The sequence below is a fragment of the Rhododendron vialii genome, chromosome 9a, assembly GCF_030253575.1.
Source record: "Rhododendron vialii isolate Sample 1 chromosome 9a, ASM3025357v1".
Classification (NCBI taxonomy): Eukaryota; Viridiplantae; Streptophyta; class Magnoliopsida; order Ericales; family Ericaceae; genus Rhododendron; species Rhododendron vialii.
The window spans coordinates 35079719-35096082 of record NC_080565.1 but is presented as its reverse complement, the minus strand read 5'-3'; the positions used below and the strand labels follow the sequence as shown (position 1 = coordinate 35096082).

General features: G+C 39.1%; 2 protein-coding genes and 1 non-coding gene across 3 annotated transcripts in view; all 3 read left to right on the top strand.

Annotated features, from left to right (window-relative positions):
- The window catches only part of LOC131300520 (spliceosome-associated protein 130 A), a 99342-nt gene that overhangs the window by 44751 nt on the left and 38227 nt on the right, over window positions 1-16364 (top strand). The gene's annotated exons all lie outside the window — the stretch shown is intronic.
- On the top strand, window positions 7630-9945 carry LOC131300525 (3-ketoacyl-CoA synthase 19). The gene is made up of 2 exons (XM_058326422.1): window positions 7630-8462; window positions 8893-9945. Exons 1-2 carry the CDS (start codon window positions 7840-7842, stop codon window positions 9659-9661), a joined length of 1392 nt encoding a protein of 463 aa, XP_058182405.1. The 5' UTR covers window positions 7630-7839; the 3' UTR covers window positions 9662-9945.
- LOC131302201 (U5 spliceosomal RNA) lies at window positions 16156-16273 on the top strand. The gene has a single exon (XR_009191665.1). It is a non-coding gene; the product is annotated as a U5 spliceosomal RNA (small nuclear RNA).

Here is a 16364-nt window from a genome sequence, read left to right as displayed (position 1 = left end):
GAGCGAAAATGGCTTCGATGCGATCGGCACGGAAGCAATGCCTACATTCGGGTTTCCTCCTCAGCATTTCCTTGGGCCTGTATTCAGACAAGAATATCGGGCATGTCAATTGACTTAGGAAGACGCTGTCTTTCTCGCAAAAAACATCCCAAACAAGACTCGACGATTGCACCCTAACAAGTTGCTCCCACCGAAGACAACCACCCACCTCACTGCGGCTACCCCGGGTTCGATCTATCTTGCTCTCCAAAAACAACTGCCACTCTCCTCAACCTCCCCTATTCCGTCAAAGTTCTAGTCACCAACATTGATTACGAAACCCAATCGATTCACATCAAAGACCCAAACAGCTGCACCCCACAACAGCTTCAAAACCTCAATTGTTACCACTCCCTTTCAAATTGCAGATTCCGTGCACAATTTTCGTATATTCAGTTGCCTTACAGCGAAACCTGATTTTCCGAATTGTGGCTCTTGCCTCAATGGCGATGTTCATGTCATGTCAGGGGAGATGACTATCCCGTAAGCAAACCCTGAAACTAAACTAGTTAAAGTAAAGTATTTTGGCATACCAACTCGTTGATTTCTGGTATTTTATTTCCCAGAGGACATCCAGAATTCTCCTACAATAGAGGAAAATGATAAATCAGAGAATGAAACTGGAAATATTTAAAAAAATCTCGTAATATGGCACGGGTTTAATAATATTTTGCCATTTAAAAAAAATATAGCACGGATTTATTGCTAGTAATTGTAGAGAAAAAAAAAATGGTGAAAACAAGGCCTTAAACCATATGATGCGGTTGCCATAGAAGAGGAGTACCACTTTAGACATTTTAAACCTAGAGTGGCAAAACCGTAATCATGCAACGATGGAATTACAAGTCAGGCCCAACTATGTTCAATCCGAAACAGTCCAACGGTCAAGACACATTGCCTTCTGGGCATGTGCCGTGTGTTTTTTAGCTGTTTACGGCTGTTTAGGCCTCCGAAAGGGTTATTTTGCCGTTTTAAAAAATATTAGTTTTACTTTTAGTAGGAAACTCCGTTACAATCCGTTCTTTTTGGAGAGGTCTTATTTTTTTCTCTATTTTCTGAATTTGTAATAATTTCAATTTTTTCCAAAATTGGTAATTTTTCATTTTCCTTCTAAGGTTAGGGTTTTCTGCCTATATAATAAGTTGTAAACCTTAGGCCTAAGCAATTTTTAATTATTATTGAATGAAAAGAGTTTAAAGAGCGTTTCTCTAAACCTATACAGTTTGTGTTTATCTTTGTTGCATGATTATTCCGTAGTTCATAAGATGCCCTGCGTCACCATATGTCCATATCATTCGATACTAGATAAATTTGGCCCCGAGTGAAGCCAGGAGATGCGCGCGTCTACTTTACTACTCTTTTTTTAAGTGTTGGTGGAGCACTCAGGAGCAGCTGGAGCTCACCACGACCGATGGCACTTAGAGAGGTTTGTTGGGGTCTCAAGACAGTTTTCTCTCGGCATAGTTTTTAGGAGTTTTTAAATATTCATTCTCGAACCTTATCCTTTATAAGTATTCATCCTTATCATTTTGAACAATTATGTTTTCATCCCCGCTTTTAAATAATTCCAAGTTTGCCCTTTATTGTATAGATATATTGACTATTATATACTCCGTATATAGTAAATGTATATATATGCAGAGATTTTTGGGACTAAAAACTAATCTTTAAAGTCCTGTAGCATAATTTTAGGTAAGCACGCCTATCAAATCCCAAAACTTTCGGCAAAACAATTTAAAACCTAAAACCCATTGAAACTTTCCATTAATACCCATTTTCTCAAACCCAAATCCAACCCCCCAAACCCCCCACCCATTTTCATTTGCAGATTTCTCCACCCCTGAAATTTCCGAAATGGTTGAGCAGCGAAACATGTCTCCGTCACTCAGCCCAAAATATCTCAATGGCGGTCACCTGAGCAGTCTTTTTCATGGCCATTTCGTCGCCGGTTATACGCTCTCAATTGTCTCCGTCAATCAGCCTAAAACATTTTGCGTCGGCAAGAGTTATGAGTCGGCAATCCGTTTCGTCAACTGAACCACCACCACAACCGCCATCATCAATGACCACCTCCGGTATCGGAAGATTGAAACTTAAAGATAACTTGGAATCTCCGATCTCTTCATTTCCTCTATTTTTAAACTCTTTAAGGTGGTTGGGGAGTCTGGACTTTTTATTTTTTATTTTGATCCTCCCAGTCTGGGCTTTTTACTCCTGCTGATATTGTTTATGTACAAGAATCTGGTGTTAAAAGTAGTAAGCTCCATTAGTTCTTTGACACAGTTTTTTGTTTTAAACATGGTGTATTTTTCATATTGTTGTATTTTCATGAATAAAAATGGTATATTCATGTTTTTTCATGGTGTATTCATGAAAAACATGGCCGATTAATTTATTCATGTTTTTCGATTAATTTAATTCATTTTTTCATTTTTTTTGATTAATTTGTTCATGTGTTTTCATGAATAAATTAAAACATGGTGTATTCATGTTTTTTAACTAAATCATGAATTTTCAAGAAATTGGTCGAACCATATTCACGTAAGTTTATAATATGATCCGATCAATTTACCAAAATTTACGAAAATTAAGAATTTAAAAATTCACGAAATTAAGGAGAGAGAGTGATTTAAAATATATCCATTAAAAATTTTGAAAATTGAAAATTCCCCCCATTTTTATCCATTAATCAACCCATGATTTTAGGTAACTATAATTACTAGAACCCCACGAATTTAGGAAGGAAATATACATCTACATATGAAATTAAACATAACTGTTCAAAAAGTGCCGGATGAAAACTTACAAAGTGTAGAACCGAGGATTATTCTTTAAGTCTAATAAGTTTTTCTCCGCTTATTATTTCTATACTTTTATTTATCTGTCTATTCCCACTCATTATTACGAAACCGTCCCTGAAACCCCAAATCAAACAAACTGTTCTTTCATGATCTAATAAAATAAAATAAAAACCGATTTTTTTTTCCCCTATGATGAAAGGGCAAACGAGGTGACAACCCATCTTCCTTTTTTTTCGGGCAATTGACCTATCTTTCCATCTTCTCTTGGCGTGAGTATAGAAACTTCAAAGCAACAGATCTCAAAAGGCCAGGGATCAGCTCATTTCTTCAAGCCGCACTGAATGGAAAAAGGTCCCTTAACTTATGATGTGTCAGAATCATTAGTACAAAGTTTGTCAAACATTTACATCTCAGTAAATGAATTTCAACTTCCACCCATCAATTCTTCATCTGTTTAAAGACGGTTTCAAACAACCCAACTTTTCTTCTTCGTTTTTCCTTCAGAAAAGTGTTTTGAAAATCATGTTGATCGAATAGAATAAGTATATGATCGAAGCATATGTTTATTAATTATCAAGAAAAATGAGTTTTTAAGGTAAAAGTGTTTCAAATCTTATCTGATCAACATATTTTTTTACGGTATCAATGTTCTCGACAAGATCTAAAACAAAAACGATATCGCTAATAAAAGTGAACGCTGGAAGGGTCCACATTTGCCCCTAACCAGACCATCTAGTATCCTCATGCTTTTTAATTTGGTAAAGTCACTTCTGTTAACAAATGAAACCTCGAATATATTCATATATTGTTAGATCTCCCTGATGAGTATTCGATTCTTCAGATATTTTAAAATTATTTTCGTTGTCTAATATCGGAGATGGTCTTGGACCTTCGTTTTACTTCCTTCAGATTTTTACTACTATCTGTTATTGGTTATTTATTGAGCTAGGTAGACTGGTAGTTCCCGACTGCAGTCGTCCAATGCCAGCTTCGTGTAGTGGGCCGCACGGCAGTTTATGTACCTTCTTCGTCAGCCAAGCGGCCCAAGCCCCTAACAGCTGGTAGAGCCGCTCGGTCTCTGGTATTGCAGGCGGAGCAAGTTGTTGGGTCAGGGCGGTGATATTGATATGCGACGACGGCTGGAGCCACGTCAGTGCCAAGTGATACGGTTCAGTCACGTGGTGTCCGCAATGCATGACTTCAAACAGAAAAGAGGTTATTTGTGAAGTCACTGAAGACATGAACTTGGCACAAGCTTATTTGGAGTCTGAGTACGTCAAGTCTCTCTCTAAAAAGAAATAGTAGTACAATTTTAAACCCAGAAAGAAGTACGCAGTTCCAATTGAAACTAACTCAAGCATTGTACTGCCTTCCGGCTGACGGTCGGCTAGGACTGGTGCCCTGTCTTGCAAATCTAGGGAGACGAAGGCTCAGCTCATTCCAGATCCTACCCAGAGATCCAAACGAGAACCGGATATACACCCCGAAATTGCAACCGTCTATTGCTCCAGATTTAAAAAAAATTCTTCCGGGATGAGAAAATCTCTTTTTGGAAGAATTTACTTTAAATTCAGATCATTGAAAATTCTTTTGAACGGCCGCGATTACTTACTATTCTTGTAGTGAGTTTGTTCACTACAGGGCCAGATCCAAAAATGAATAAAATCATGTGATTGCGCTCACTTTGAAGTGCTAGTACACTTCCAGAGTATGCTCATTAAAATGAAGAACACAGCAACTGTTCAGAGCAGCGGCCAACCCTACAACTGGTCAGAGAGTCATTGCAATGTGATAATTGCGATTCCTCAAATAGGCAGAACAGGATAGGTCTTCGATCCACGGGGTAGGTCTTGTGCGGCTATTAATGCATACACAACTTGGTTGGTCAGTGCAGTGTCAGCTCAAAAATCTTTGAGGTCCGAAGCAGAAATTCTAATAGGGAGCCATCTATCTCCGTATCTTTGAACTAAATTTCACAAAATATTGCAGAAAACTTAAGGGTGGAGATTCAAACCTAACTCCGAAAACATTCAAAGAACCTAAGCTGCCTCATGACCAAGAAAATGTTACTCGAAGGTAATTGAAACTCATTATTTAAAACTAGAAACTGTGTTTTTGGGGACCCTCTTTGGGCCAAAAAAATTTGGGGAAGGAAGCAACGGTTTCCTCAACTTTCCCTCTAAGCCGGCTCTTGGTTGGTGAACTTTGCTACGCAGAAAAAAAAACAAAGTCTACTAGACTGAAAACATTGATCTTGAAAATAATGATGCCAATGTGACCCACATGCCATAGCAACAACTCAAGGCTCAAAAGCGAAGTAACTATTTGGCGGTCTCAAGCATCATCGCGTCATGCCTCAACTCCCTTGTAATCATACGTTTATGCAAGGTTCATATATTGAATCACGGATCGACTTAAATGTGTGATTGCGGAGAAGACGGGGCCACGACGACCATCAAAAATTGCCCCCGAAAAGGCATGTGAAGTGGCACAGATGTGTTAGCTGACACAGTATGCGATGGGGGTTTTAAAAGCTGGTGCAAACTACCTTGCTGAGAACCTTATGGACGGTAGACAGAAGAAACAGGTTGCAAGTGGGATGGAAAGTAAACGTCTATTTGATACATATGGCAGAGGTAGTTGAATCCAGAGTTGGCATTGGCAGGTGGGTACCACGTGGCCGTGCCCACATGGTGTTCAAGCAGCCTATCCGGGCCGTCCAAAAATATGTTGAATGGCTCAGATTGAAATCCTCTCTCTCCTCCCACCCCACCACTCTCTCTCCTCTTTCTCTCTCCAAATTCAAGCCGTCCAAAGTCAAAATATATGGCCCTGATGTGTCGAGCGGGCACCGCGTGGTACCCACCCGACACTGATAAATTTCTCCAAAAATAAATGCTACAACCCCCATTAAGTTACTACCGTCTGCCATACTCTGTAGTACTATTTACTAGGTCCAGCTTGCTCTGTTTTCCACTGTCAGTAACTGTCCATCTTGATAACGAAATGATCCAGATTTACTTTAAACAGATCTGCACCGTTCAAAACACTTTTAAATGACTTGGGTCATTCATTATAAAGCACCCATGCACAATAAGGTCCCGGTTCCGAGCCACAGTATCGCTTGTCTCAATCTACATCCAGTTTGCAAGATTTTGCCCTGGACAGAGTCGAAAATTTTGTCTGGTTCAGTCAGAAATAAGGAATGTCAAAACCAAAATTGTAGCTTCTACTACTATACTTGAATGTATTTCATGCATAAGCAACATCACAAAAAAAAAAAAAAAAAAAAAGAGAGAAGAAGAGAACTAGGAAAATCATCAGGCATCTATCACTTTTTTTCTAACTATTCAAGATATGTACTTAAGGTGCCATGGCACTCTTGGCCATTGTATAGCTCCTTCCCTTGACTCACATTTCAGGATCATAGTCACAAAGAGGATAATGAATTTGGGGATAGAAGATTTGTGATCTTTGCCCCCTATGTCAAATAAGAGACACTACCATTAGGGGTGTTAGCCGAGACTGGAAAATTGATCGAAACCGAAAAAACCGAACTGGACCTAATTTTTTAAACCGGTTGAATAATTTCGATCCGGTTCCGATTTATAAAATTTTATAAACCAAAAATATAATTTCGATCCGCTTTATGTGTTTTAAAAACCGGTCGAAACCGGACCGGTTATATATATGTATATAAAAAACATAAGGGAGGGGTTGAATTATTGATTTTTGGTTGATATTTTGTAGTGTATATTAGTCTAATAAATATATTTATTATATAAAAAACTGTTTTTATGAGCTTAATTATGTTTTTATGGGTTTTTTATGTATTGGGCTCAAAATTGATTCTTTTTTGTTGGGCTAAAAAAAAATGATTGAATTACGAATTTTTGGTTGATATTTTGTGGGTTGAATTGTGATTTTGTTAATGTGTTGGGCCCAAAATATGGCCTATGAATAAAAACCAGATAAACCGGACCGAAACCGGTTGAGCCGGTCGAAACCGGACTGATTTATCTCAACCGGTTCCGGTTTCTAAAAATCTCAAACCAAATAACCGATTTCGACCGAAAAATACACCCAAACGATCGAAACCGGACCGGTATCACCCCTAACTACCATGAACAATTAGGGATCTTCCCTTAAGATGATACCCCAATCAAACTTAGCAAAAGCTTAGAACTTCCAGTTTGAAGCTTTTAGGCCTCGTTCCAAAAATCCAAGCGTACTTATTTTTTAAGAAAGCAATTTCAAACTCAAAAATCATATGTTTACGCAAATAATTTCTCTAGCACTATAGATCTTATTTAATATATCTTATTGAGATCTTTTAAACGGTGCAAAAAAATTGAAAATTTAATTTTCATTTACATTATTTTTTAATTTGAAAATGTGAAATAAGTTGCTTATTTTTTAAAAAAATTTATAAAACAGGGTCTAGAAAAATGACAAGTGGGGGGGGCCTAGCCCCTCCCAGCCACTGAGTAGTTCTGCCACTGCCTAAGAGCATTTGACGGTACTTTTACTCGCATAAACGCACAAGCATCTGCCATGACTCAAAAAAAATTGAATGCGACCGCGGTGGATCAACGACACGAATACGCAATATCAAGATTGTCGAGGGGCACCTCATAGGTTTTGTTCAAAAAACAGTACTTCTACAACCATACACACGTACCTATACAAAAAAACACTTTTGCGCACATATTCATATTCGTGCGATGCCCCACTATGTGAGTCTCTGTGAGAGCCTGTATAAAAGCCTGCGTATGTAGAGTAGTAATGTGGTTGAATTTGGTGTCCGAATAATTACTCTCCTGCAGGGGAGAGTGGACGCCCATGCTTCATAATCTAGACTATAGATGCCACGACCCTACCAAGAAATTTTAAATGATCTTCTCCTTAAAAATCACACTTCTTCTTCCATCTCAAACAGCCCATATAGAAGTTCAAACAAGGAAGGAAAGGAACACATACTCTCTTTCTCTCTCTAACCATGGAGCTCTTCATAGCCATCTCTCTCCTCCCTCTCCTCTACTCCATTTTCCAACTCCTCAAATTAATCTTCCAAAGAAAACACCGACACTGCTACATGCTGGCTTACGAGTGCTACAAAGCCACCGAAGACCGGAAGCTCGACACCGAGCTCTGCGCCAGCATCATCCTCCGCAACAAGAACCTCCGCCTGGACGAGTACAAGTTCCTCCTTCAAACCATGGTCAACTCCGGGATCGGCGAAGACACATACTCCCCCACCATGGTCTTATCGGGCAAGGAAGACTGTCCTTCCCTGCCGGACGCGTTGGCCGAGATGGACGAGATCATCTTCGACACGCTCGACGGCCTCTTCTCCCGGACGGGCATCCACCCGTCCGAGGTGGATATCCTGGTCGTGAATGTGTCGTTGCTCTCGACCGTTCCGTCACTGACGGCTCGGATTGTGAACCGGTACAAGATGAGGGAGGATGTGAAGGTGTTTAATCTGGCCGGAATGGGGTGCAGCGCCAGCCTTGTGGCCGTTGATTTGGTGCGGCAGTTGTTTAAGGTTCACAGGAAGGCGTTGGCTGTGGTCGTGAGCACGGAATCAATGGGACCAAATTGGTATTGCGGCAGAGAAAGGTAGATCCACGATTTGTAGAGTAATTCCAGAGCATTAGCCACGTAATGCTCCGGATCATTCAAGTACCGTTCACTTATGTGAGGTCTATATACTTAATCGTGCAACTAGTCCCGGAGCACCACATGACCATGCTCCCCGGGAGAACGGAATAATTAAACTGATTTGTTGTGTCTCTCATTTGTCTTACCAACTACTTTTATTTGATTTCCAATGTTCTTGAGGCCGCCCTGAGGTAATGACAAAGGTGCGGTCGCTTAGGTCTCCGTAAATTTCCAAAATTTGAGAGTCCCTTCTACTATTTTAGTACCCTATATAATAAGGCAAAAAGAATCCCTCTTAAATTTTGCTTTAGGCCCACGAAAAGTGAGGGTCGTTCCTATTATACTGTTTCACGACTTTGATCAATTTAGTGTCTAAATTCTCGAACAGGTCAATGATGCTCTCCAACTGTCTCTTCCGATCAGGCGGCTGCTCAATGCTCCTGACAAACGACGCAGCCTTGAAAAACCAGGCTATTTTGAAGCTCACGTGTATGGAACGCACACATATGGGAGCAGACGACGAGGCCTACGAATGCTGCATGCAAGTCGAAGACTATCTCGGACACAAAGGCTTCCGCCTCACCAAGCGACTCACCAGAGCGGCAGCTAGAGCTTTCACCGTGAACCTAACAACCGTAGTGCCTAAAATACTACCGCTACACGAACTAATTCGATACAAAATCGCATCCCTTCGGCGGAATACTAAAGGAACCAACAACAACCGCGAATTGGAAAAAGTCGGAGTTGGTTTGAATCTCAAGACGGGGATCGAGCACTTCTGCATTCACCCGGGCGGGAAGGCGGTCATCGATGGAGTCGGGAAGGGCCTGGGGTTGAGTGACTATGACATTGAACCGTCTCGAATGGCGCTCCACCGGTTCGGGAACACGTCGGCGGGCGGGTTGTGGTATGTTCTGGGGTACATGGAGGCTAAGAAGAGGCTGAAGAAGGGGGATAGGATTTTGATGATTAGCTTTGGTGCAGGGTTTAAGTGCAACAACTGTGTGTGGGAGGTGATGAGGGATTTGAAAGAGGGAAATGTTTGGAAAGATTGTGTTGAGAGTTACCCACCAAAGGATAAAGTCAATCCTTTTATGGAGAAGTATGGGTGGATCAATGATGAGGGTCTGGGTCTTAGCTTTATTAGACTTGATTGAAACAGGCGATCATCTTCTTCTTGGATTTCACTCTAGAGTTTTAAGTCTCCCCTGTTTTCATCTTTTTCCATTTTCAGTGTTGTATTCAGTTTCAAATAGTCTACTAAATGCAACTTTAGAACATAACTGCATCTAGAACTGTTGGATGCATCGAGCGGCTCCGGATGCCATTGTGTCAGGAGTTGTTTTTTAAAGTTGAGTTCGTTGTATTGCTCATTGTTTTTTGTGATGTCCACCTTTGCAACTCGGATTCGCAAATTGATTAGGTAAACTACTTGATCAATAGTGTTAGAATAATGAAAATATTCTGATTGATTATAGTTGATAGAATCAATTGTGATTGATTAGGATCAAAGATTTGATTATCTTTCCATAGTATAAGATTTGATTTTGTTTCCATATTTTAGGATTCCACTCTTGTATAAATACAAGAGCCTATTTACATGTTATATCGAAATTCAATAAAACATTTATTCTCTTTTATTTAACATGGTATCAGAGCTTTAAAGTCTAAGTCCTATGGATATTTGCTTCTAGCGGACGGCCTAAGTCTCGTTGCCGTCTGCTGGACACTTAGTTACTTTGTCAATCTCGTTCACGCTTTCCGGTTGCCTACACCTACCAACGCTCAAGGCTTTTCGATTATTGGCTTCTTTGTTTTTTGGCTTTTCTTGGTTTCTTCTAGTTTTCTTCCTGGCTATTCTCCCGGCTCCTAGCTCTCCTGATCGTTTCTATCTCCTGGTTTCTCTTGGCTTGGCTTGGCTGTTCTTGATTTTCTTGGTTTTTTCAAACTCAAGTTGGTAGGCCTACTTGAATTTAAGGGGATGTTAGAATAATGAAAATATTCTGATTGATTATAGTTGATAGAATCAATTATAATTGATTAGGATCAAGGATTTGATTATCTTTCCATAGTATAGGATTTGATTTTGTTTCCATATTTTAGGATTCCACCACTCTTGTATAAATACAAGAGCCTACGTACACGTTGTATCGAAATTCAATAAAACATTTATTCTCTTTTATTTAACAAATAGAAAGGGGGGAAAAAAAAAACAAGAATCTTTTCATAGATTTTACATTTTAGTTTGATTCTGTAGGTTAAGTGCTTGGTTATGTAGGGAGTTTAATTTCTTGCGAATATTCCTAATGTTTTGATTTGTAATTCCTTGTGCAACAAGGATTTAAGTCTCCATAATTCCATGCGGTATTACATAATTTCTTGGTCTTGATCTTATTGGGTTTGTATTTGCTTTTGTTCAATGAAATTTAAGATTTCAGGGACTGGGATCATGGAGTGCTTGGATCTCACACTACACACCCCTGTAGGGCACCCCTGCACTACGTGGTCCCCAGATCCCAAATTTAAGGGTCACAATTGATGCGAAGACGTACAAGATTTTTACCGGATTTGCGCTTATGTAGGCAATTGTGTTCCTATACGTACTATTATAGGCTATATAATTTTTGATGTTTGTATCTTTTATTGTGCTTTTGGAAAGTCCAGTGAACTTGTATTGCCCAGAAGTGAAAACGAGGTTCATTGCCCTCATTAACTTCACATCAGAGGTTTGGTCACATTCAAGTCCTTGTCTCCTCTTGAAGTGTTCTTTGAACATTTATGCACTTACCTTCCACCTTTGTAGCTTCATGACACTATATATCAAAGCATGGTTATCAGAATCAGCCAATCTGTGTTCTTCATTACAATGTTCTGAATACCGTACCGATCAGGGTACCGGTTTTTCTACTGGTACGGTACGTACCGGTACCGGTCAAATACTGAGTACCGTTTCGGATTTACCGCAACTACAATATATATAATAATTATATATAATTATAATTTAAAAAAATCTCCCATACCATGCAATTCATCATAAAATAACTATGTCTTTGCACTTCACCATAAGTATATATTAAAAATTCAATACATATATGTGTATATATATATATATATATATATATATATATATATCATTTACCTAACAATTATATAGAGTTATCATAATAGGACTACTAACCTTCATTAAATAAAAGGATAACAGTGATAAATAAAGAGTGGTTTTGAATGAATGTAAGCTACTGCATGATGTATCAAATACACTGAATAATCTCCAAAAAAGGCTGAACCCCAATAAAGCTTGTTCTGCTTTCAGTCGTCCTTTTACTATCTCAGATCTGGAGAAGACTTGAAGAAAAATGCCAGGAATCAACTAAATAGTGAAGAGGCGTGAGGAAGACGACGGAGAAGTTCATCGGAAGGTCTTTGGAAGACTAGATCTAAAGTTCTGAAGAACAATTAGTTCCAGAAATACTTCTCTGTTCTCCATAACTTTATGTCTTCTTTCCCTTCTTTCTATTTTTTTTTTTCTGTTTCTCCTGTTTTCACAATGATACGTAAAGCCGGTAAGTCTGGAACTCGCCGGAACAGGCTAAAATTACAAACGGCCAAGCTTTGCAAAATATCGGCCGAAATTTCCGGTAATACCATCTCGCCCGATATTATCCGAAATTTCCGGTACCGACCGGTAAGGTCCAGTATTGAGACCGGAATGGTATTGTATGGTTAGAATACCGGTTTCTCACCAAACCGGTACGTACCGGTCCATACTGGCCGGTACGGAACGGTGTTAACAACCTTGCTTCATTATTGTTGGAATGTGTCTCACATCGTCTGGACATGTCCCGTCTATACTTGTTATAACTTATAAGGTCCCAGTTTCCCTCTTCTTAACACCTGAGCAGTGGCAGCTCCAGGAATTTGTGGTAGGGTGTTCAAAAATTATCTTAACTCTACTGGCTAATTTTTTAACCAATAATATATGTACAAAATTTGATACTACTTAGTATAGATAGTGCAGTAAAAAAAAATACTTCTATTCTAAAGAAATTAACTACGAGGCGAAATTAGAACTAAAAAAAAAATACTAAATTCTTTTACAAATAATTTATTTTTTTGAAAGTTGTGGCATTGCGTACGAGACCGTTTTTCAAGAATAGAGGGAGGGGGTAAAATTTTACAGCTGTCCCAGGCGAGTTATCATATTTTGTGTCACTGTTTAGCCAGCATACTAATCTACTAAAACCCATTTGAAATAAAATGTAGCAAGTATATTGGGGCTGACCTTCTCAAAAATATATTGTTCTTTAGAGTGACATAATGAGTTTTTTTTTTTTATAGTCTTAATTTGGAAATAATATTATTCAATTTAATGGGGTTTTGCAAAGTGGTTGAATTTTTTAATGCTTTTGTCCGTAATTATATAAGCTACTACAAAAAATTAAAGTAGTTATTGTCATAAATACAAAATTAATACATTTAGACAAACGATAGTAAAGATGGACGAAGACCTCTATAGATTTTTCTTTTTCTCTTCATTTTCTCATTATGATTGGGAGCTTTATTTGAGATAATATATTAGGTGTTCAAATATGAATTACCTAGATTGATGGACGGTAATTGGATTGTGATTGGTTGTTGAGTTCGTTTTGGAATGAGTATTTAATTCTTTTTGGATTAGGTATTCAAGAGTTTTAGAATTGGATGTTCATTGACATTTGAGTTAGGTGTTCAAAGTAAGATTAACTCATAATTTTTACTTGTATTCTAAACAAAAAAAATTATTTTTTGGTGTTCAGTTGACCATGGTACTCTACATGTACAGCCGCCTCTACACCTGGGTTTTAAGGAGTAGTATGGGCTAGGCTTTTCAACTTTGGTATCAGAGCTTGGTTGGGCCTTTGTTTGGTGGACCGTTGTCCGGTTGCCATGTGTCCTCCTCCAGGAGTGTGTGTTAGAATGTCCTGGACATGCCATGTCTATGCTAACTATAAGGTCGTTTTCCTCTTCTTAACACCTGAGTTTTAAAGAGTAATATGGGCCGGGCTTTTCAACTACTATAAACCTATTCGTACTTAGCGTAAGTTAAGTTTTCTTGTATTTACGTACTCATATCGCACCATTACCTATATTTGTACTCGTGCTCGTATATTATCCCCATCATATTTGTTTGTACATTGTACATTACTAGTTGAGTTTTGTTGAATTTCCTTGTACCTCGTAAGTCGTAACGAACAGGTACCCATATTTTGTTATGTGCTGGTTCATAGAAGTGGTAATTCGGTGGTGGGGACATTTCTCAACGCAATTCGCAGTGTGTTGTGTAGTATCATTTTGCCACTTAGGTCCCGTTCTAAAATACCTTCTTAAAAAATAAATACTTATTTCATATTTTTAAATTTAAAAATAATGTAAATGAAAAATAAATTTTTAATTTTTTTTTGCACCGTATAAAAGATCACAATAAGGTCTATCAAACATATTGATCGAAAATTTATTTGTGTAAACATATAATTTTTGAGCTTGAAATCGGCTTCTTAAAAAATAAGTACTTATTTCCCTTTCGGGAACGGGGCCTTAAATGAGAAGTTTTTCAGTGCCAGGTGGGCACCGGCCACGTGGTGCCGAGCACCATCTCAGCCGTCCAAACATGTTTTGGACGGTCCAGATCTATTTGGATAAATTTTGAGTGTAAAATTATCAAAACACCCTCTCAAGCCCATACAAATTTGGATCGTCCAAAACATGTTTGGACGGCCAAGATGAGTGTTCGGCACCACGTGGCCGGTGCCTGCTCAGCACTGAAAAATATCTCCACTTAAATGCACTGTGATTAAGGGCAAAGGACCAATGGAACCCCTCACTTTTGAAATCCTGCCAGTTTTTACTCCATCATACTATTGTACCTCTCAACTGTTCCCCACCTTGTGAATGTGACTCTTTATACTCCACCTATATCTATTTTTTTTAACTTAGGTGTTCAGGTTAGTTTACATGCATCTCGATTAATTTTGTGGTCTAATTTCATCGCCTATTTGCGGAGCGCACAATTAAAGCCGGTTTGCTCCATGTGTACTAGCCTGAGAAGAGTTGATAGAAACTACATCTACTGCACCCCATTTGATACAGTACACTTGATGGTTGAGAAATGTAATGGTTCAACTGTTAAACTATCCATCTTTTTTAATTCTGACTCTTTATATTGCGACTATATCCCTGCACCCCATTTGATTCAGCTAAACGTAAAGACAAGCAATGTGCAGTGCTTCAACTTCATGAAGACAAGAAAAGAAATGAACTACGTAAAAGTCCAAACACAAACATATTAAGAAAAGAAACAAGAATTACCATGAATGCTCCGATGCTCCGTTTTTTGGTTTAAGACACCATCAAGGATGACGGCGAGGCAACAATTTTGATGTATTGCATGTAGAGCAGGCAGAAGAGAGGGAGGGCGCGTGTAATATGAAATCCCAGCCTAACAAAGATCCTGAGGTTTGGATTTCGAATTCCGAGCCAGTTAGGCTTTATGTCAATGGGACTCAATCCAATAGAAAAATCAAAATTTCAACCATATGCGGATGTACTGTAAGTCTGTAACTCCAAGGTTACTGTCTAGCTCCGAATCATCTAGCAAAGAAAATAACCGCGACCCCAAGACATGAGGTGAAGGATGGAAAACTAGCAAGCTGATACATTACGACATATAGCATCCAAACGTAAATCTCATTGCAAAATAAGAGAGCGAGTATCTATTTACAAGGTGATACATGGTGACCGTCTCAGAAATTGTAGTTGCGGATTTGAATCCAATGAAGTGTTTGAACTCCTTGAAGCCACCACCTCTAGGGGCCACGATGATTACCCAATACATGTGAGATGGGGGACTGCACAAGCGTGGGGAAAACCACCCAATACATTTGAGACCGGAGAATGCAATAGCTTAGGATAAAACCTCTGATATCCTCATCACCAAACAAAGGAAAAACTATCAGCAGTGGGAACCTCCATTCTACCCAGTACTTCCAAGAAGGCCATTAGTTAATTAGAATCCCAAGTCCTAATAATTGAACTTCAAGAAACCACATTAATGTGACACAACTATTAATCAAGAATCAAGAACCAAGATCTCCAAAATAAGTGGCACACCCGTCCACATTTCCAAGACAGAACGAGTAAAAACGAGTTTGTTTCTTTATCCCACCACACCAGAAAACCCACCTTACATTCACAAATCCATTGTCAACTGTGCCCAGCAACACTAAACTTGCAAGAAATGGTAGAAACCAAGTCTGAAGTAGTCTCGGTCGGGCATTTAATCGAACACCTGTGTTCAATAAAATCCTCCCAGTACGGAGTCATTGTTCACTGTCCCATTTTATTCCCCATGTCCACGTAAGAATCTGTGAGCTTTTAGCTGGAGACTGACGTATCGGCTACAATCCTCAACTTCTATGAGGAAACCCTCTACTGGGGTTGAGAGGGTTGAGAGAGAGTTAGAGTTATAGTGAGAGGGAGAGGGAGAGGGAGAGAGATGTTAAGGTATTTGCCACCATCCGAAATAAGTAAAGAGTCCCACATCGGGAAAGAGAAGTACACGTGAAGCACTTGGGTTAGTATATTAGGCAAGGGTCTTCGCCAAAGAAAGCCACGGAGCTGTGTGGTGAGCACAGAGCGAACTATTCTTTCGCCTTTTACTAAAGAATACCGTGTGTTCGCCACTTAAAGCAGCATACGCCTATTTTTGGAGGGATTCTCCTTTTAGGAGCAATCCCACAATTCTCAGTCCCAAAATTTTGTGTTCTCTCAAAAATTTTGTTATCCAATAGAAGAGGATTCTAACAGACTGGATGACAAAGGAAA